The following is a 24,138-nucleotide window of genomic DNA, read 5'->3' as shown; positions in this document are numbered from 1 at the left end:
TAAAAGACAAGAGATTAAATTGTCAAGACAACAGAGCAGTAATAGGTGTAAAAGATGAAACAGACCCTAAGTTATACTCTGATACTACAATGAAGGCTTCAGATTGGAAGAGGAGTAATTTAGGAAGTGCTACTATGAGTTTAGGCTGTTTTAAATTTTTTCTTATAAAACTCTGTATTTTGGAGTTTATATTAAAAAACTCAAAACAAAATCCTATTTGTAGAGGTCAGAGAATATAATTAAAGAATCCTAAATTTAGAAGAGATCTATAGGAACTTCCACACCAAGAAACTATCCTCTATTTGCATTAAAGGAGAGCTACACAACTTAATTAAATTCCACTACATTTTACCAATAATGGGGCACAGAGCAGCTAAAAAGCTGGTCACAAGTAAACATTATGACCAATCTCACTAATCCAATTTTCCTAGCTGAACAAAGGATTCTCTTTTGATACATTTAACAAAGTACATTACTTTAAGTCAATTTAACAATAATGTTATATCAAAGAATCCTCAAAGATTTAATCATTGGGGAACTTAAAAAACAAATAAGCATTCCCCAAATTCCTTTAATCTTTTCATCTGGTTTAAAAATATTTTTATAGATCCAATTTAACACATAAAAGGAGTAATGACTTTGGACACTAACTATCACCAAGTATATATTAATTTATAAATGATCATGTAAATAGTTTGCTGTAGTAGATGGAAGCTTAGACTTAATTTGGGAGACCTGAGTTTGAATCCTGTCTGAGAGAGGATTTAGCCACATGACCCTGGGCTAGTAATCCAGTTACTCTTTGGGCCTCAGTTTCATCCCCAATAAGATGGGCATAATAGCAATACCCACTTCCCAAGGTTGTTCTGAAGATCAGATGAGAATAATGGATGTATAGTACTTTGTAATCCTTAAAACACTATATATATATAAATGTTAGCTATTATTATTAAATCAACTATATAGGTGTCTTATATAAAATGTAATCATTTGGAGAGCACTATTTATTTTCATTTACTTCTGATGGTTTTTTGGTTAATCACTGAAGCAGAAAGATTAGTTGTCTTGTCCTAAAGTCCTAACTATTTTGCCTCTGGTGTGATATCACCTTTTTTGAAAAAAAATATTTTGCATTAATTTAAGACTTTCTTACTAAGGCTAGTGTGGCTGCTGTTCTTATCCCAGCATTGCTGGTGTCCTAACATATAAAAAACAAAATGTAGGAAGTGGAAAGCCTTCAGAGAAACTTGTTTCTTATGTCTAAGTATTTAAAACACCACAGACTTTAAGGAAAAAATGTTTTCTGTTGGCTGTGAAAATAGCTATCCAGTCACAGGGACATGATTCTCAAGCATCTAATGGAGAAAAATTTTTTAAAAAGCCCTCAATGGAGCACACTTCTCCTGTAACATAGCAGTTTAACTCTTCATAGGGTTGCACGTATACAATTTCTCACAGCCAGAAAGTTCATATCTAAACTGTATTTTTCCTGCTGTCATGCGAGTTATTTTCTCTCAATGTACTCTCAGCTGCAACATTTGACAAGCACTATGCAAAAAATGTTCACATGTGTGGGAAACTCCCCCACCCCAGGCTTCTCATAGACTTAGCTTTGCACCCTTCAATTATTTCACTGATCTCTGTATTTTTTGTCTCAAAATATCTAAATAAAAATCCTATTTTCTCACTGTTCCTTCCATCCTAGACAATTGTTTAGACACATCAAGAACGTGCTTCTGATTACTGATGCATGCTTCTGCATAGTAACATCCAGCAAAGTTAGAGTAGGCTTAGAAGCAAAATGACTTAATTAGAGTTATATGACTATATAAGGGCAGGGCAGAGCCAAACTCTGGTGACCCACACCTGCATTCATTTGTGCCAAATTTGTCTAATGACTAACTAAATTTTCTCCTGCTAGCAGGACAGCTCCTACAAAAGCAATAATTTGCTGTCACAGAACTAGCTGTCTGAAATTATATGAGTACCCTGGTATGAAACTATTTATACATGAGAAATCTCTTTTTCTCACCTGTCAGCATAACGTAATGTATTCAAAGTATGCTCTGTAGCCATGTGGCTTGGTGATACATTGGCAATCATGCAGGTTTTGGAATTACCAATAAAAGAATCCTTCAGTACCTATCAAGAAAAAAAAAAAAAAAAAAAAAAAAAAAAAAAAAAAAGAATGCTCAAATATTTTAGGTCAACTAATTTTAGCCAGTTAACACATATTCACTGGATTTTTACTATGTATAGATGCTGTGGGAAGGTAACCTATTAAAGTTGGTAGCTAGCCATAGGACCAGCATAACAGTGGGATAATATATCAGGAAAAGACTTGTACTAGGAGTCAAAAGCCCTGGGTTTTTCACCCTCCTTTCACTACTAAGCAAGATAGCTTTTATCTAATTGCTTCTTCTCTCTGGGTCTATTACCTCCTCTGTAAAATGAGAACAACTAGATGAAGTCTTAAAAAAAAAGGTATTGAATCATCCAGGGCCAGGCTCAGATAATGTTGTAATTTGATATAAAGCCTGTAGCACTCTTTTTGGTATACCATGATGACTCTTATTTGTCTGAAATGGGGGTACTGATGCATTCCTTCTACTCTAGTTATTTTTTCATGTCTTTTTGTACTACTAGACAATAAGATCCTGGAAGACACAGAGTTCTCATTCATCTTTGTAGTTGCCATAATGCTTAGCATAGTGTGCTCTATTTTATAAAAACAGAGGAAAAGTTGAATTTTACCTGAGTCAATTTGCTTTGTCTGAAGGGAGTATGAGCATGTTCCTGGTCCAATGCACGGATGCATTCTTTTAGCTAACAGCAGGAGAGATAAAAAGCAGTACATTTATTAGGTATTGGAATGCAGACAAGTCTGATTTGCTAAATGTACCTATGAAGGTTTTTGTCTGCACCTACTGACTCTCCACTCTGAGGAAGAGAGGACTGGAGGATCTTGTTCAGTCTGTATAACCTACATTGTCCTGCCAGAAGTAAGCATTCAGAGCATACTATTACTGAACCCTCCCACCTGAGGTCTGAGGAAGTTAGAAGTGACAATTCAGGAGGGGACCACTGGAAGAAATAATACAAGTTTTGGCTTCCTCACCATTCACCAAAGAAGAGATACAGATGTGTGTGTAAGACAAGCATATTTAATGTATATAGGTATGGATTTAAATAAAATGTGATACAGGGAAAAGAATACTAGACTGGAAGAGAAGACAAGAATGAGCATCAACTCCATTATTTATGGCTTATGTCACTTGGCCAATCACTTAGCCATCATATGCTTCATTTTCTGATCCATAAAATGGTAATAACAATATCATTTGACTGAAATTCCATATTCTTCATGAATCTTTCCCTGAACTTTCCGGTTCTTCCATCTTTGAATTTCTATGACATTTATTATTTATTGTTTTATCACCCTATTTAGCATTTAGTTAAATAATTCTTTGTATATCAATAATAGTTTCCTGACTCATCTATTTGTGACTTGAGGGTCTTTGGTAGGAATTGAAATTAGAAAACATAAGCAACCAGGAAGACTGCATAAAGTCTTAACTGTGTTACTATTTCCAACCACACTTCTGGTGGAAAAAATATTGCTGGTTAGGAAATTTCTTGACCAGTCAGAGGCACTCTGAGATGAGCACGTCCCATTTTTACTGTTGATTTAAGATAAAGCAGTATGACATATGGACAAGCATGCATGTGTACATGCATTCACACAAAGAGAATGTTCACTTAAAAAAAAAAAAAAAAGACTTACAGCTAGAAGACTCTGGTTTATTTCTGCACCTTCAATTTTTGTTTGTTTATCTGAATCTCTGGCATCAGCTGCTCTCTCACTTCCAGCCAAATCAATGAAAGATATCCTAGTGGGGGAAAAAAGGATTTATTTAGCTTGGGGTTTTCCTATTAAATTTGATAACAGACAACATGCTATAATATTAAAAGCATAATAACCCTTAATACTTTCCCTTCTCAAGAAAGGAAAAATTTTTCATACCTTCCCTGAGGTATCATAATAACATATTTTACCAAAAACCAATGGCACAGGGACAGCATTCTAGGGATATTTTCCCACTACAATTGATCACACCAGTATTTCATGTCAGATTATCACAATGCAAGTCACTTGTTTCTGAAGTCAGTTCTCAGGGAAGGGATTAGATACTGGACCTCCTTTCCTCTTGATTGAACCAAGGCAAATTGAGTTCTAGTCATAATGGAGTATCAGTTGTGAGAATAATTATTTACTACCGATACCCCTGGGTGCATACGTCTACACATACATATGCAATAAAAGAAAACTCAACAAAACCCAGAATTGCAACAGTATCCATGAAAATAGACATTTAATTTCAGGGAGGCAAACCTAACTGAGAATAGATAGATGGTTCCTCTCCCAGTTGGAAAAGAACCATTTCAGGATAAGATAAGGTATTTCTGACACTTCAAAAGTAACAGTTTGGGGAACTTTAAATAGACTTTTATCTATTATTTTGCAATAAAGATAAACAGATATATTCTTCAAATGTTTGTTGAACTCATCAATTATTATAAGAAGCTGACTAGTTTAAAAAGACCTAGAAAAATCAATTTAAAATGTACTCCCGGGGGCAGCTAGGTGGCGCAGTGGATAGAGCATTGGCCCTGAAGTCAGGAAGACCTGAGTTCAAATCCAGATTCAGACATTTAATACTTCCTAGCTGTGTGACCCTGGACACCATTTAACCCCAATTGTCTCAGGAAAAACAAATGTACTCCCATTGTTTGAATTTTCCGTTCAGATAATGTATTTTTTGCACATTGGAGAGAAGGGAGAAAGACTTTCAATTCTCTTAAATCTATATTTGCTTTTCCTGTACTGATATTTTTATAGTAAGAAGAAACTGTTGTTTATTAGTTTAGGGATTGCCAGGAAAAGGTCATGATTACTATTTTGTGCTTACCACGTGGCATTTTCCCCCAGGATTTATACAGACACACAAATCCAACTTTGAACTAAAAAATGACATCTTGTTGGGCTACTTGGTTGTTCCTGAGACATTCTGATAAGACTCATGATTTAACCCATCACATTCAATATGACTTTTATTTTCCATCTTACCTTCCAAAGGTTCTCTTGGCTGAATCTTTTATCTGAATTTGGATAATAGCATGGGAACGGGAGGAATCTGAATTGACTCCAGTAGCACCAGTGCTACGTTCCTTGCCACCCTTCAAAATAACCTGAAAAATAAAAGAGTATCTTATATGAAGAATAAATATACAGTGTAATATAATACTCTAGTCAAATACACACACATTTACTCATTTTCTCTCTCTCTCTTTCAATGAACAAGTATTTATTAAGCACCTATTACATGGTATGTACTGTGCTACATATTGGGCATTCAAGGACTCCTACCAAATTCCTTTTATGACACAGACATGGTACTGATACCTAAACCAGGTAGGACGAAAACAGAGTAAGAAAATTTTAGACCAATCTCCCTAATGAATATTGATGAAAAAATCTTAAATAAAATATTAGCAAAGAGATTACAGAAAATCATCCCCTGGATAATACACTATGACCAAATAGGATTTATACCAGGAATGCAGAATTGGTTCAATATTAGGAAAACTGACTATATCAATAACTAAATTAACAAAAACCATATGATTATCTCAATAAATGCAGAAAAAGCATTTGATAAAATCCAACATCCATTCCTATCGAAAAACACTAGAGAGTATAAGGAATAAATGGGATTTTTCCTTAAAATAGTCAGTAGCATCTATTTAAAACCATCACCAAGCATCATATATAATAGGGATAAACTGTAACCATTCACAATAAGATCAGGAGTGAAATGAGGTTGCCTATTATCATCATTACTATTCAATATTGTATTAGAAATGCTAACTTTGGCAATAAGAGAAGTACAAAGAATGAAGCAATCTCTATTCACAATGAACTTATACTCAAACGAGGGATACACACACACACACACACATACACACACATAAATCTATATAACCTAAGCATAAGCAAAAAAAAATTAATGCACAAAATAGTTAAATATGAAGTAGGTTTAGGTAAGAGGGCAGCTGAGGGAAAAGAAAAGGCTTCATGTAGGAGATAGTGCTTGAGAGACTTCTTAAAGGAAAGGAGGAAGTACATTACAAAAATGGGAGAACAACCAGTGCAAAGACTTGACAGGAGTTTTAGTGTTATAAGTGAACAACAGAGAAAAAATTAATTTGGCTGGATTGCACAACATAGGTGTATATTGGGGCAGGAGCTTCAAAAAGTTGGAAAGATGTGTTAGGGTTAGGGTTTTAAAAACTAAAATGCGGTTTATATGTTATTCAAGAAGGCCAAAAAGAAGTCACTGGACTTGGTTGAAGAGGGGAGTTATATAGGCATTTACACTTAAGGAAAACTGCTTTGGCAGTATATATAGGATGGACTTGAGTGGTGAGATATTTGAGGAAGGTAGACCAATTAGGAGGCTATTGCAATTATTTAGGTGAGTAGAGAGAAGGGGTCAGATGCAAGAATGGTTGTAAAGAAGAAATAGCAAGATTTGGAAACTGAATGGATATATGGGGTGTGGAAGAATAAGAATCCAGGATAATGCTGAAATTACTAAACTAAGACTCTAAGATAATATAATACTGATGTCCTTTTTCAGAAATAGGCAAGTTTTTAAAGAGAATTTGGAAAGATAATAAGTTCAATTTTAGATTTTAAGATGTTCCCAGAACATTCAGTTTGAAATGTCAAACAAGAAACTGGTGATCTGGGACTGAAACTTAGGGAAGAGACTATGGCTAGATACATAACGGGATTGGCCTGAGAAGGAGGAAGGTGTGCTAGGCCTTGAGAGCACTAAGGAGGTAGACATGGTACCTGGGGTCAGAACCGCCTCCTGGGGTTATGCCCCACCTTCACTAGGACTTGCCTGTGCCTCGGAACCTCTCATCCCAACCTATGCCAACCTATGTCATAGATGCATGATGATCAATGCTATGGGAGTTGATGAGATTACCATAAGAGTATAAGAGGTGACAAGAAGTTTCAGGACAGAACTTTGGGGAACATCTACAACTGGGGGCATGGATATAGATGATGAACTAACAGAAGGGGATTGAGAAAGAGTGGTGAAAAAGGTAGGAGATGAATCAGGAGAGAGTATTCAGGAGAAAGCATGGTTAACCATGTTAAATACAGTCAGAAGATTCAGAAAAATGCACACTAACAGATAAGCTACTTTTCAGTGTTGCAGAAGTAGTTTTTGATGGAATATTACAATTAAGCATTTAATAATGGATTTTTTCCACATAGAAAGTTATCCCAAAACTAAACCATGTGGAACAATGGCAATACAAATACCCTATCCACACAGCAGCAGAAAAAGTTTGTGACAGCCCATCTATCCCAGGAGCAAGCGAGCTTGTTTTAAAAGTCATGAAATGGGAGGAGGAGGGGGAGAGAAAGAAAGAAAATGAGCAAAAACCAGAAAAGAACCTTGGCCATAGAAAGCAACTATGGTGAAAGGGAAGACTGAAACACCAACTCAGAAGAGGACAAAATACCTATATGTGAAACCTCAAAGGGTGATATGAATTGCCTCAAGTCCAAAGAGCCTTCTTGGAAAGATTTTATAAGTCAAATAAGAGAGGTACAAGAAAAAAATGGGAAAAGAAATGAGAAATATGCAAGAGAAAGTCAACAACTTGAAAAAGGAAGGACAAAAATTGAAAAAATCAATTCCTTTAAAAACACAATTGGCTGAATGTAAAAAAAATAAAATCCACTGAAGAAAACACCTTTAAAAGTAGACTTAATCAAATGGAAAAGGAGACAAAAAGCTAACAGAAGAAGATCCTTAAAAAACCTTAAAAACTAGAATCATACAAACAGAAGCTAATGACTCTATGAGACATCAAGAATCAGTCAAACTAAAAACAATAAAAAATTAGAAGAAAATGTAAACTACTTCCCTAGACAAACAGCTCCAGGAGAGACAATTTAAAAATGACTGGACTTCCCGAAGTCCATGATCAAACAAAGAACCTGGCTAGCATTCTTCAAGAGATTGTCAAGGAAAACTGCCCCGATATACTAAACCCAAAAGGCAAAATAGTCATTGAAAGAATCCATTGATTACATTTGGAAAAAGATCCCACATAGAAAATCCCAAGAAACATTGTTGCAAAATTTCAGAACTATAATATCAAGGAAAAAATACTGCAAGCTGCCAGAAAAACAAAACAAAACAATTCAAGTATGAAGGAGCCACAGTCAGGATTACCCAGGATTTGGCACCATTTAAAATAAAGGATTGGAGAGCCTATAATACCATATTACAGGAAGCCAAAGGACCTGGGATTACAAGTAAGAATCAACTACTCAGAGAGACCAAGAATCATCCTTTCAGGGGAAGAGATAGTTCTTTAATGAAGTGAGGGACTTTTGTTTTAAAAGAGCAGAACAAAAATTTTGATCTACAAATACAGGATTCAAAAGGAACACAAAAAGGTAAATAAGAAAGAAAAAAAAAACATTATTTAAAGGTTAAAGTACCTATACCCCTACATGAGAACTTGTAATTCTGGAGAACTGTTTATTTTTTATTAGGGCAGCTGGAAGGGACATACATAGACAGAGAGTGTGAGTATAAATTGATTCTGCTGTGACTATATTAAAGAAAAAGACATTAAGGAGTATAAAAAAGACTATTTTGGGAGAAGAAAGGGGAAGTAAAAGTGGGCAAATTAGATCAAATGAAGAAGCACAAAATACCTGTTGTAGTAGAGGGAAAGAAGGGAGGGGGATAAGCACTGTCTGAAGCTTAATCTCATCAGTTTGGGCTCAAAGAAAGAATAACATAACATATATACTCAGTTGAGTATAGAAATTTATCTTACCTTGTAGGGAAGCAAGAAGAGAAAGGGGAAATGAAAGTAAGTGGCTGGATAAACGGGAGGGCACAAAACAAGGAGGGCAAACTGAAGGAGGGGTTCTTCAGAACATTACTGAAACAAAACATTACTAAGGGTGGAAAGGGGGGGGGAAGTATATATAGGGGAGAAAATAGGATAGAGGAAAATATACTGTTGGTAATCATAATTGTGAATATAAATGTGATGAACTCTCCCATAAAATATAAGTAGACATCAGAGTACATTAAAAACCAGAATTCTGCAAATATGTTGTTTATAAGAAACACATTTGAAATAGAGATACACACAGAGTAAGGGCAAAAGGCTGGAGCAGAATATATTATAATTCAACTGAAGCAAAAGAAGCAGGGATATCAATTCTGATCTCAGACAAAGAAAAAGCAAAAATATATCTATTTAAAAGAGATAAGGAAGGATACTACAACCTGTGAAAGAGTATGATACACAATGAAGTGGTACTGATACCAACATATATGCACCAAGTGGTACAGCATCCAAATTCTTAGAGAAGAAATTAAGTCAGTTACAGGAAGAAATAGACAGCAAAACAATACTAGCGGGGAATCCCAACCGTTCCCCCCCCCCCCTTAGAATTAGATCAAGCTAACCACAAAATAAATAAGAAAGAAATTAAAAAGGTTAATAGAATCTTAGAAAACTTAGATATGATAGATCTTTGCAGAAAACTGAACATGAACAGAAAGGAATACCTTTTTTACTCAGTGGTTCATGGCACCTACACAAAAACTGACCATGTTTTATTTTAGGGCATAAAAACCTCACAATCAAATGCAGAAAAGCAAAAATAGTAAATGCATCTTTTTCATATCACAATACAATAAAAATTATATTCAATAAAGGTCCAGGGAAAGACAGACTAAAAACTAATTGGAAATTAAATAATCTACTTCTAAAGAGTAAGGGGGGGGGGGTGTCAAACAATAAATCATAGAAACAATCGACAATTTCATTCAAGAGAATGAAAATGAGACAACATACTAAAACTTATGGGATGTAGCCAAAGCAATTCTTAGGGAAATTTTTATATGTCTAAAGAGTTACATGAATAAAATAAAGAGTAGATCAAAGAATTGAGTATGACACTAAACAAGCTAGAAAAAAGAACAAATTAAAAACCTTCAATTAAAAATCAAATTAGAAATTCTGAAAATCAAGAGAGATTAATAAAATTGAAAGTAAGAAAATTATTGTGCTAATTAATAAAACTAAGAGTTGGTTTTATGGGAAAAAACCAACAAAATAGATAAACCTTTGGTAAATTTGATTAGAAAAAGGAAAGAAAAAAAAAGCAATTTACCAGCATCAAAAATAAAAAGGGTGAACTAACCATCAATGAAAAAGAAATTAAACCAATGATTAGGAACTATTTTGCCCAACTGTATGCCAACATCTGAAAATCTAATGGAAACAGATCAATATTTGTAGAAATTTAAATTGTCCAGATTAACCAAAAAGGAAATAAAATACTTAAATAACCCTATTATAGAAAAAGAAATTGAACAGTTTGTCAATGAACTCCCTAAGAAAAAAATCTCCAAGGCCAGATGGATTTACAAGTGAATTCTACCAAACATTTAAAGAACAATTAATTCCAATACTGTTATGTCCCTATGGACTACTCTAACCTGGTAGCTCCTCTTTGAGCTACTTTTTTTTTTTTTTTTAATTTTTGATAGCTTTTTATTTACAAGTTATATGCATGGGTAATTTTACAGCATTGACAACTGCCAACCTTTTGTTCCAATTTTTCCCTCCTTCCCCCCAATACATGTTAAATATATTAAAGTATAAATTAAATACAAAATAAGTACACATGTCCAAACCATTATTTTGCTATACAAAAAGAATCGGACTCTGAAATAGGGTACAATTAGCATGTGAAGGAAATCAAAACATGCAGGTGGGCAATAATATAGGGATTGGGAATTCAATGTAATGGTTCTTAGTCATCTCTCAGAGTTCTTTTGCTGGGCGTAGCTGGTTCAGTTCATTACTGTTCCATTAGAACTGATTTGATTCATCTCATTGCTGAAGATGGCCAGGTCCATCAGAATTGATCATCATATAGTATTGTTGTTGAAGTATATAATGATCTCCTGGTCCTGCTCATTTCACTCAGCACCAGCTCGTGTAAGTCTCTCTAGGCCTTTCTGAAATCATCCTATTGGTCATTTCTTACCAAACAATAATATTCCATAATATTCATATACCACAATTTATTCAGCCATTCTCCAATTGATGGGCATCTATTTAGTTTCCAGTTTCTGGATACTACAAAGAGGGCTGCCACAAACATTCTTGAACATACAGGTCCCTTTCCCTTCTTTAAGATCTCTTTGGGATGTAATCCCAATAGTAACATTGCTAGATCAAAGGGTATGCACAGTTTGATAGCTTTTTGAAAATACTTCCAAATTGCTCTCCAGAATGGTTGGATGTATTGACAATTCCACCAACAATGTATGTGTCCCTGTTTTCCCACATCCCCTCCAACATTCCACATTATCTTTTCCTGTCACTCTAGCCAGTTTGACAAGTGTGTTGTGGTATCTTTGAGCTACTCTTAATGCCCATTCGTCAACGGCACGGCTAGGCCACACTTACCCGTCTTTGGGCACCAATCTGGATCCCACAGAGACAGACCGGTAGGTAGGGGTGAAGCAAAAGAGAACTTTATTCTTACATAGCATATATTTATACCCCCTTGAAGATCCAGGGGAAGAGAAGGTCCTCTAGGAACTGGGACAGGCAGGTCATAATGGGATTGGCCCAAGAAGGAGGGAGGTGTGCTAGGCTTTGAGAGCACTAAGGAGGGAGACATGGTACCTGGGGTCAGATACCGCCTCCTGGGGCTATGCCCCACCTTCACTAGGACTTGCCTGTGCCTCGGAACCTCTCATCCCTCAGGTCCTCCCACGTGCCTTGAGCCATATTCCTTGCTCCCAGAAGCTTTTTAACCCTTACACAATACTATAAACTATTATGAAAAATAGGCAAACGAGTACTGCCAAACTTCTGTGACACAAATATGGTGCTGATACCTAAAATAGGAAAAGCCAAAACAGAGAAAAAAAAATTATAGACCAATCTCCCTAATGAATATTGATGCAAAAAATTTTAATAAAATATTAGTAAAGAGATTACAACTTATCAGCAGGATAAAACACTATGAACAAATGGAATCTATACCAGGAATGCTGGGCTGATTCAACATAAGGAAAATTGGCATAATTGACCATATCAATAACAAAACTAACAGAAATCATATGACAATCTCAACAGATACAGAAAAAGCTTTTGACAAAATACAGTACCCATTCCTATTAAAAAAACAAACAAACAAACTAGTGGGGCAGCTAGGTGGTGCAGTGAATAGAGTAGCAGCCCTGAAGTCAGGAAGCCCTGAGTTTAAATCTGATCTCAGACACTTAACGCTTCCTAGCTGTATGAACTTGGGCAAGTTACTTAACTCCAATTGCCTCAGTGGAAAAAAAAAAAAAAAAAAGAAACTAGAGAGTCTAAGAATAAATGGAGTTTTTCTTAAAATGATAAATAACATCTGCATTCTCAGTAAGATCAAAAATGAAGCAAGTATGTATATTATCACTAGTATTATTCAGTATTGCACTAGAAAAGTGGGTTCTAGAAATAAGAAAAGAAGAAGAAATTAAAGTAGGCAGTGAGGAAATGTTAAGGGGCAGGTCAATTCTCCGAAAGCCTCCACTGCTGTGGATCATAGCATCCGAAGGAGTTTCAAGGCAGCCTTTGTTGACACAGGTGTTGCCGACTGGGAATGAGATAAATTGGAGGCAGAAGGAAGAGAAGAGAGGTCAGAAAATGCAATGGCCTCTCATCAGAGAGGTCTGAGAACAGCAACTGCCTCTCAGTCTCCTTGTATCATCCTCTCACATGAGGAGATCCATTCTGCAGGTCTGGGTTGGATTTCCAGCAGCCACTGTCAGGTGGCTCCTGTGTATTCCAATAGCTCCAGGTAGCACAACAAGGACATAAAACTATCACTCTTTGCAGATAATGTGATGCTATACTTAGAGAATCATCAAAAAATCTACTTGAAACTATGAACAACTTTAGAAAAATTGCAGGATATAAAAAAACCCACACAAATCATCAGTATATCTGTATATTACCAGCAAAGCCCAGCCGCAAGAGATAGAAAGAGAAATTCATTTGAAATAACTATAGACAAAATAAAATATTTGGGTCTATCTACCCAGATAAATACAAACACAATTATGAAACATTTTTCATGCAAATAAAGTCAGGTGTAAACAACTGGAAAAATAACTTTAATCTACTTATTTAGTGCCATACTAATTAAACTACCAAAAACATATTTTATAGAGCTAGGAAAAAATAACAAAATTTATCTGAAAAAAAGAAAAAGTCAAGAATATCAAGGGAATTAATAATAATAATTTTTAAAAAGCTAAGGATGTGGCCTAGCTGTAGCAAACCTAAAATGCTATTCAGTGTTTATGATAAAAGCCTCATTTCTAAAATATAGAGAAATGACTCAAATTTCTAAGAATATAAGCCATTCCCCAACTGATAAAAGGTCAAAGGACATGGACAGATAATTTTCAGAGGAAGACATTAAAACCATCTACAATCATATGAAAAAATGCTCCAAATCATTATTGATTATACAAATGTAAATTAAAATAACTCTAAGGTACCATCTCACATTTCTCAGATTGGCTAAGATGACAGGAAAAGTTAATGATAAATGTTGGAAGGAATGTGGGAAGACTAGGACACTAATATAATATTAGTAAAATTGTGAAATGATCCAACAATTCTGGAAAACAATTTGGAATTATGCCCAAAGAGCTATCAAACTGTACATACTTTTATCCAGTAGTATAACTACTGGGTGTGTATTCCAAAGAAAACGTAAAAGAAGAAAAAGGACCCATATGTGCAAAAATATTTCTAGTAGCTCTTTTTGTAGTGGCAAGGAACTGGAAGTTGGGGAATAGCTGAGTAAGTTATGGTATACGAAAGTAATGGAATATTATGGTTCTATAAACTGATTTTTAGAAAAAAATTTCTAAAAATGTATATGAACTGTTGTAACTGAAGCAAACAGAAGCAAGAAAACATTGTATACAGTAACAGCAAGACTGTGCAATCATCAACTATGACAGATTTAGTTCTTCTCAGCAGTTCAGTGATCTAAGGCAATCCCAATAAATTTTGGGTGGAAAATATCATCTGCATCCAGAGAGAAAACTATGAAGACAGAATGTAGATCAACATATACTACTTTTACCTTTTATTTTTTGCATAGTTTTTCCCTTTTATTCTGATTTTTCTTGCCTAACATGATTCATATGGAAATATGCAAAAAATGAATATACATCTATGACAAAAAAAGTTTTTATATGTAACTGGGGAAAATAAAAATAACTATATTACTAAAGAAAGCATTCTAGTTTTATGCTAAGGATAAGTTTGATGGTTGGTAGTTTTTAGGCTTTATCCTTGTCTTTTTGAAAATAAAAACATTTGTCCTTTTATAGTTCTATGATGCTTCTCCTAATTTCAAATATCTTCCAGATATCATTGACAATGGCTCAGAAAGCATATCTATTAATTTTTTCAGTACTTAAGGAAGAAGGTAAGCTAGGTGGCTCAGCAGATAGAGTCCCAGACCTGAAGTTAGAAAGACTCCTCTTCCTGAGTTCAAAGCCTCAGATACTTTCTAGCCAAGTGACCTTGAGCAAGTCCCTTAACCCTGTTTGCCCAAGATTATCATTTGTAAAATGAACTGAAGAAGGAAATGGCAAAACACTTCAGTATCTTTGCCAAGAAAATCCTAAATGCACTCACAAAGAAGAAGACATGACTAAAATGACTGAATAAACAAACAAAAAAGGATGAATTTTACAGGGACCAATTGAGAAGAATTCATTAAGAAAAGCTTTATTACTATCTCCTTATTTATTCTTAAGACATTTTGGTTCTGCCCTTTCCACTCCAAAGGCCAATGATCCTTGGCAGAGAAAAAATAAAAGCAGCCTGAGAGCTGAACTAACAGTTCTACCTTATCTTTATTGCCAATTATTTGCCACAACCAGTCCAAGCAGCAATCCTTTCCTTTCTATGATACTTCTCTTTTATCCAATGAGCTTTAAAAAACAAAAGCAAATTTTACTCTCCTTGGTCTTCCCTAACTGTATCAACTCATTCTAAACTTTAGCAATCATGATATCCTTTTTATACTATGCAACATTTCTGTATTCAGTTTCTGTGGCTTGCCCTTGCTTTCATCTTCTGTAATATCTTTTAAGGATCTAAACTGACTGGTGAATTACCTCTGAATCTACATCAACTTTATCACATAATTTCCACCTTCTCATTTAAAATATTTCTCTTGGTTTCTTGTCATTCTTTTTAATTTCTTATCTCTCCTGGGCTGACTTCCCTTGAAGAATTTTAGTCCATGATATCTTATCAATTCTTCCTCTGAAATATTTGAAATGAGCTCTATCAAAAAATCTAGGAAACATGTCTGACTCTATCTAGCTTTCTTTTCAAATTCTTGCAGGGAGTGTTTTCTTCCTGTTAATGTTCCAATAATTTATATTCCAACAACCAATTCTTTCTTAAGACTAAAATATAGTTCCATAATAGAATTCCCCTTATTGGGTCTTCCAAATTCTGAAGGATGAAATTATCATTAGCGCAAGTCAAGGAATTACTGGCTTAGCTATTCCACTTATAGCAATGAGAGCTCCTGGAAATATCAAGATATATGTGATGCCCTCTCACTACATACTTTTGTGTCAGGATCTGTTTCCCAGACTCATCCATATCCTCTTTCTGTTCAAATGCTTTACAGTATACTCTGATGACAAAAATCAAATTCTATTTTTCCTTCCAATGATGTTACCTATCCTGTTTATTATGAAAAAGGTATATCTATCAAAGGCATATTCCACTCGTAAGTTTACTCTTCTCAAACTTCAGTGATACCTAGTAGACCAAATTTGTCTCCATGTATTGGGATCTGCAGTTCATTTTGCTTGTGTTGAAACTCTGGACATTTATACACATCTGAAGTCATGGATTATATTTATTATTAGGAATTGTTTGAAAGTTAAGTAGAATCCTTTAAATTAAAATTTAACAAGGGAAATCAGCCCAGGAATGATGGGAAACAAAGAAAAATGGTGGAATATCTATCATTACCCACTAAAGATTGGAATTGTTTTATGTATAAATAGAGTTGAGAAATGATTGTGCTCCTGCCAGTCTACGAACTAGGTCCAAACATTATACTTTTTTTTTTTTAAGCCCTTCATTTTTAAAACATAAACAGATAATCTTCAACATTTACCCTTACAAAACCCCACGCTCCAAACTGTTTTTTTCCCTTCTTTCTGATTCCCCCAGAAGGCAAACAATTCAATATATGCTAAACACATGCAATTCCTCTACACATACTTCCACAACTATCATGCTGCACAAAAAAATCAGATCAAAAAGGGGAAAATGAAAAAAAAAAAAAAGTAAATAACAAAAAAATTTAAAACACCACATTGTGATCCATACTCAATTCCCATCGTCTCTCTCTGGGTGCAGATGGCTCTCTCCATCATAAGACTATTGGAACTGGCCTGAATCACCTCGCTGTAAAAGAGAGCTACGCCCGTCAGAATAGATTGTCACATAATCTTCTTGTTGTTATGTACAATGTTCTCTTGGTTCCACTCACTTCACTCAGCATAAGTTTATATGAGAGTCTCTAGGCCTTTCTGAAATCACTCCAAACATCATGTTTTTGGGGACTAGATCATCAGCTGGCATAGGACTCAAGTACCCAAAAAGCTAGATAAGAGTATCTGTCACTTAGGGAAACACCCGGGAAATGAGCAGCTATATCCTTAGCTTCACAATTTATATTTGATTGTAATTCCAGGTATTCTTAAATAAATTTAAATAGAATACATAAATCTTGAATGTGAATTATCTGATTTTTTTGGAGGGTCTTTTGGCTAATTAAAAAACTATGCCTTTATAGCACACATCTGCTGCTCAGCGGTAGGGTAAAATAGACAGGAAAATCTGATAATGTCTTCTGTTAACCAAAAACTTTGTGAACTCCAAAACTAAGTCAAATGATATAAGCGGGGCTGAATAGGATGACATTGGCATGTTTCATGTGTTATAAAGAGAGAAGGAAGTTTTGGAGAAGAATTTTAAGCTTTTTCTTTGCTTGTATGAGGGACTCCTGCCTGAAATTCTATTTTGACTTCACTGGTTAAGGTTTCTATGAACTAGATAGTATAGTGGGGCCTACAGATATGTGACAGCATGGCCTATGACCACAATAAGTTCTTGAACTTAATATCTAAGCCAGGTAGTTGTTTCTGCTTTATTGACTATAGTGACCGTAATTAGCTTTATAGCTTTTAACCTAGTTTTTGGTGAGTTCAGTAATATCTCATTTTTGATTCTCTTATTCTTAGTGTTGAGAGTTGAGACAGTGTGCTACAATAGAAAGTGCTGGACCCTCCTAATCACTTAAACTCTGCCTGCCTCAGTTTCCTTATCTGTATAATGAGGATAATAGCATCTATTTTTTTTTTTTTTTTTTTTTTTTTTTTTGCTGAGGCAATTGGGGTTAAGTGACTTGCCCAGGTCACACACCCAGGAAGTTATGTGTTTGAGGCCAGATTTGAACTCGGGTCATCCTGACTTCCGGGTTGGTGATCTATCCACTGAGCCACCTAGCTGCTGTAGATAGCATCTATTTTTCAGGGTTGTTGGGAGGATAAAATAACCTATGTAAAATGCTTAGTAAACATTAAAGAGCTCTATCAATGCTAGTTATGCTTACAACTATTCTTATTTGTCATTATAGACCAGTCATCTCACTATTCTGAGGCTGTTTCCACATCTGTAAAGAAGGGCTAATAAGTTCTATATTAACTACCATACAAGAAAGTGAAGAAAATCTAATTAGTTAAGTTATATAAAGCACTTTAAAAACCTTCAAGTGTTCTATAGAGTTATGACAATTAACATTAGAACTCTGACCAAGAGTACCTTGGTCTTGGACCTGGGCAGTTCTGTTTTATCTCTTAAAATATTAGGACATGACTCAGAATTTTTATAGAAAATGTGGAAGGCAAAGTAGATTTAAATATGTAATTTATCTTATAATCTTTCTATTCATATCACAGAAATGCACTGAAGCATTTTGTATATTGCTTTAACATTTTTGCCTTTTTCATTCAAGTTTTCCAATCATTCACTTTAACAGTCTTGTGGCATGGTAGTACCTAGTATGGAATCCCTAAGAAGGGGTCCACTTATCTTCCTAGGCTGTGGAAGGATGAAGAAAATTCCAACTTACTAAAGAACTGAGAGAACAGTGATTTGTGATGAGACTGGATTCTATGCAATTTCCTAAACAGGAGGACAGAAAGAAGAGGAAAGTAGAAAATCCCACAGATTACTTATTTGTTTGCCATTTTTAGAAATCTGTCAGTTCAATATGGGTTATTTGACATTTCCATTATGAGAACATCTTTTAAAGTATAGTGAGCCAAGCTGAATAACTGTAAATGATTCTTCTAAATAAGTAGGGCTTCTGGGCCATTAAACCTTCAGAGGAGAAACCAAGATCAGATGGTAGATGAAGCTGTGAATTAGTGCAACCATTCTGAAAGATAACTCAGAATTATGCAAATAAAGCACCTCAAATATCCATGGACATTTTATTTCAGAGATTCCACATAAACCCTCCAGGAGGTCACTGACAAAATGAAAGGCTTTATAAATACCAAAGTATTTGTAGTAGTACTTTGTAAGCAATACTTTGGGTACTTTTTGAGTAGCAAAGAACTGGAAAGAAAGTGGATGCCTGTGAACGGAAATGCCTAAACAACTTGTGATACACGAGTTAATAATAAGCTTATTAAGCTGTATGAAATGATGATATCATGAATACAGAAAAGTAGGAAAGACTTACATGAATTGATACAGAATGAAATAAACAGAATTAAGAAAATAATATATATAATATATAATAAATAAATAATATTTTTATATAAAGCTTGGAATAATAATGTAAAAGGAAATAACAACAATAATAAAAACATAGAAATGAATGCCACCAAATTATAAAAATCCAGTATGGCCTCAAAGGAAAAAAAAAAAAAGAGAGAACATACCATGCCACTCCATTGCTGAAGTAGAAGATCTACAGATGTGGAATACTGAATATAATTTTAGATCTTTTTGATATATTGTTTTTATTGATTTCTTCTTTTTCATTTTTTTTCTTTAAAAATATTGTTTTTTACAAGGTGGTTCTTGGAAGGAAGGCAAGGAATACTGGAAAAAATTTTAGGAATATAAAAACAATTTATGACAATAAAAATTTAAAAGTAAAAAAGAAAGCCAATGTTGCATAATTATAAAGAACAAGTTTGGCCCCAAAGATGTGAGAAGGCACTTCCTCCCACTCCTCTGCAGAAGTGGGAAGTCTATATTTAAGGAATATTGCATGTAATGTTAGGTATTTTCAATGTATTGATTGGTTTTGCTGAATTTTATCTTCTTTTTCTTAAAAAAAAAAAAAAAAAAAAAAAAACCCACAACACAACAAGAACCACCAAACAATACAACTTTATTTTAGGGGATGGAGTTCTAAGAAGAGGGTAGAGATTCAGAGAGAAATCTAGGTGATGTAAAAAGAAGACATCAATAAAAATCTATTTAAAGAAATAAAATAGAAAAAAAAACTTAAGATGAATAAATATAAAACAATGCTAATTTCTATGGAATATATGTTATTTCCTGTTGTACTCTAATTCATATACCAAAAAAGAATATGAATACTTAAGAAAAATGTCTCTAAAGTAGTGCATTTTGTATATCACGAATTTTTTAAAATAAGTTTTTATCGATACTTTCTATTTCTTATATCACCACAATATCTTGTAATATCTTTCCCCTCTGAGAAAGTTATTCCAAATAATAAACAGTATTTTTTGAGAGAGAAAAAAAAATTCAATAACTATTATGTTATTATAACTGATGAATACACTGAAAAAGTTCAATAATGTATACAATATGTAACATATACAATATGGACAGCCCACTTCCATGAAGAGATAGGTAAGAAGTGTTTTCTTCTCTCTTATTCTAGACCTACTAGAACTTTACAATTTTGACACATTTACTTTTGATATTTTTGGTTTGAATTGTTGTAGTTGCTGTATGTACATATTGTTTTCTCACCCATTTACTTCACTTTGCAATATTTCATACATATCTTTTCATGTTTCTCTGTATTTACCACATGCAAAATTTCTTAAAGTACAGTGATATTCCATTACATTCATGCACAACAATTCATTTAGCTATTCTTTAACAAATGGACATCTACTTTGTTTCCAATTCTCAGGTATCATAAAAAATGCTCATAAATAATTTGGAGTACATAAGGACCTTTTTCTTATCAATGGCTTCTTTAGGGTACATGCCCCGTAACAAAGAATCTGGTTCAAAGGATATTCATCTACTGGGACATGGATATTAGTTAACAGTAAATATCCTCTCTGAAGTATTATTTCAATATAAAGCATAAAAGATATTCTTATTCCTCCTCTTAGGAAAAATGTTCTGGGATAATAAAGGTCATGCCTATATACCAAGGAAACAGATTACTAAAAAATCCTCTTGAATAAATTTTCACACTTGTTCCACTCTTATGGCTTTTAGCCTAGGAAAAGAATTGGAAACTCATTTTTTTTCACCTGAAGTCTTCTACCAAAATGACAGAAAATGTACCGCTCTGTAAAAGTTCCTAGGCAACAGGAAAAAATGAGGATATGGAAAGGGTGTACAGGGAATAATAATATGAGGTGACATATCCTTCTTCTGGCTTCTCACTAACTTCAAACTTTCTAAAGATTATTTCTCTAGAGGTTTGTCTATGTTGAAACTCTTCCACCCACTTGAAATGTTTTGTTTTGTTTTTCCCCCCTAGAGCCATCTGAATCCTCCAAAGGCATATGAATTTTCCAGTTGGGCAGTTTGGTAGCAACTCAGGCCTCAGAGGGATCACTGCAAGACAGATGTGGTTATGATACAGCACGTACCTTTGCAATTGCCAGATGACTGCTTTTCAGCCAATAGTAGGGATTTTGAAAACTGCCCAAATTTAAATGCTTTCTTCAGGTTTTAGCTTCCGAGACTCAAAAGGCAAACAATTATACCACAAGGAAATCCCAACACCCATGATGAATTTGAAAAACTATATCTCTTGTACTCAATTCAAAGATATGGAGAAAATTAAATACCTATATCAAAATTACTCTACCTGATCAATTTCCAGACCTGACTCTCAAATTGGGAGATTTATTATTTTTTTAAAGCAACATAAAAAATTTTTAAATGACCCCTTCCCTTAGAAATCTTCACATCTACTAGCTCAAATATAATCCTTAAAAAATAAAAAAGTAACTTTGGTCAGACATAGTGGTATATATATTAGTAGCTACTGAAGGAGGCTGACACTGATGGATCAATAGATCCATCCTTGCTTGAGAATTCCAAGCTTGGAACATCCAAGCTTGAGAATTCTGAGATGCAATGGAATAAGTTGAGTATTTTCACTTATACTAGTAGCCCCCAAAAGTAAGGGGAATGCCTAAGGAAGGGAATACTACTCAGGTTGAGAATAAAAGCAGATAAAGCTTCTCTGACACTCAGAAGAAGAATCAAGTTCATGAATGGCCCCTGTACTTCCTGCCTGAATGAGAAACATAGATTCAGTCTCAAAATAAACAAAGTTAATTTAGAAAATTTTCTTCTAAGCAAACTTCCATTGAAAGAGACCTTATGCTAGGGGACTGGGAGGGTTATATCTATGGTCTGTCTCTTGGTATCCAAAAGCCTTTAATCTAATCAGGAGTGTGGTGGGAAAGAGATAAGATATATAGAAAAATTCAACTGTAGTGACTAGGTATGTCTTGAAGAGGAGGTAAAAAAAATACACCTTTCTCTTTTTCACAGAAGAGAAGAGAGAGAAGTATGGATATTGAATCTTGCATATACTGTTAAGACTCAATTGATTGCATTGGTTTTACCCCTTTTATTTTTTTTCCCGCCTCTGTTTTTATTATATAGCATGACATGAGGGGAAAGGATGTATTCTGAAGTGAAGGAAACATAAAAATGAAAGATATTAATAAAAAGTAAAAATAAGATATATACACAATAATCAACAATAACAAAATGGTATAGTATTGGATCAGCAATGCACAGACTTTGTTGGAAAGAAAGATATAAAATAGCCTTTCTGGAGTAAAAATAATAAAAGACAAAACTGGAAAGGTTGACAGGCACTAGTTTGTGGAAGAGCTTTCCTTTTAGAGTAATCTTATATAGATTAACCTGTATAATGGTAGTTACCTACTCCAAGCAGTCTTTCCAAAATCCTTATGGAAGCTATGGCTAAAGTTAATGATGGGTTAAATTAAGAAGACCTTGCGGAAATAAGATAACATCATGACTTCAGCATTCTAGAAGTGATTGCTAAAAAAAAGTTTCTTTAGAGAATCTCCTTGAGATATGGAATGTCCATAAGAAGAAAGTTTAATAAGTGTGGCTGTGGATAAAATTATTTTGACAAGAAAGTATGTTGAAGCATTCTTTAAAATTAATCTTTAGAGATCGTAGGGAATAGCTTCTTTCAACTGCAGTGACAGAATAATATTCTGAACCCACTCAGCTTCCAAAGTATTATATAAAATAAATAGTACCAAAAAATGAGGAACCTTGTAAGAGATTAACTTTTTTCTTTGCAAATAAAAAAATTCACTTAATTTTTTTTTTTAACTTTGCTTAAATCCAAAACCTTTAAGTTAACTAGTAGAGTGAATATTTCTAATTCTTTAAACACTTACAGTTAAAAGTAGCAGTGTTGAAATGGAAAATAAGGCTTACCTCTAAAAGGAGATCCACACTATCCACTGGAAGTTCTTGCAGTCCCACTATTTGTACAACATGTTTACTATCTTCTCTTGCAAAAAGTCTGTAGGAGCAAGAACAATGTTAATGAAGATCTAACTAAAGGCAACAAGAAATACCTACCAGGTTCTATGTTTCAAAGGCAACAAGAAATACCTACCAAGTTCTATGTTTCAAAGTCACATAAAAATGAGAACCAGAAAATTATTACCTATATTTAGAATATAAAGCTAAACCAGTATTGTTAAACCAGAAGGAAAAAAGACCATCTCTTATTTACATTGCAGATTTAAAAAAAAAAAAATCTGTTAAAAGGAAATTGATGTTTAAAAAAAAAAAACCTGTCAAAAAGAAATTGATCAAGGCTAATAATAGTATCACATAAAAATTTAAATTAAATTTAGAAATACTTTTTCAAAATCTAAACCACTTGGAATGCTCCAATTCCTAACCCACCTACATTTAGTTTCAACATTTTTTTTTTTAAATAAGCTCAGTAGTAGAAGACTTAAGGTCTTCTACTAAAGTTAAGGGACTATTTGAAAGCTTGAAGACAAATGATAAAAATTTTTAAAGGAGTTAAGTTTTATACTTCTAACAATTTGAAAAATAAACTGAATAATTATATTGGCAAAGTCCTTCAGTATTTTTGAACACTTCAAAAAACTTTGCATTTCAAAGCTATTTCCCCCCACTGTCCCAGTCCTATAAAGTATATCTTGATAATTTTATTTCTACAATATTAAACCTTCATGAAAAAAGTTGAAAGGATCTTAGTGGACATCTATATTAAAATCAGTTAAGTCAGATCTGGTGGTACATGTCTATATTCCCAATTGCTTTAGATCCTAAGGATCTCTTGAGCTTGGCAATTATGCCAGTCAGATTCCATGTTAACTTAGGCATTAATAAAGTGAGACCCCAGCAGTAGGGGACTTACAAGGTCAGCTAAAGAGGGACAAATCAGCCCAGATCAGAAATGGAAGAAAATAAAGTACCCAGGTTGGTCAGTAGTAAGATCAAGCCCATGAATAGCCCTATACTTTCAGCCTGGGTGAGATAGGGAGACTTAGTCTATTAAAAAATAAATTAAAATAAAAATGAGAAGATATGTCACTCAATTAAAGA

General features: G+C 34.1%; 1 protein-coding gene across 1 annotated transcript in view; it reads right to left on the bottom strand.

Annotated features, from left to right (window-relative positions):
* The window catches only part of KIF24 (kinesin family member 24), a 79,515-nt gene that overhangs the window by 16,618 nt on the left and 38,759 nt on the right, over window positions 1-24,138 (bottom strand). Inside the window, exons 8-12 of the mRNA XM_031945441.1 lie at window positions 22,987-23,074; window positions 5,129-5,250; window positions 3,785-3,890; window positions 2,755-2,826; window positions 2,033-2,142 (exon numbers count right to left, since the gene is read on the bottom strand). Of these exons, the coding sequence (XP_031801301.1) occupies window positions 2,033-2,142; window positions 2,755-2,826; window positions 3,785-3,890; window positions 5,129-5,250; window positions 22,987-23,074 (498 nt within the window). The remainder of the gene's footprint in view (window positions 1-2,032; window positions 2,143-2,754; window positions 2,827-3,784; window positions 3,891-5,128; window positions 5,251-22,986; window positions 23,075-24,138) is intronic.

The sequence above is a fragment of the Sarcophilus harrisii genome, chromosome 1, assembly GCF_902635505.1.
Source record: "Sarcophilus harrisii chromosome 1, mSarHar1.11, whole genome shotgun sequence".
Lineage (NCBI taxonomy): Eukaryota > Metazoa > Chordata > Mammalia > Dasyuromorphia > Dasyuridae > Sarcophilus > Sarcophilus harrisii.
Note: the sequence above shows the minus strand (reverse complement) of the source record. Positions and strands in the feature narration are given on the sequence as shown.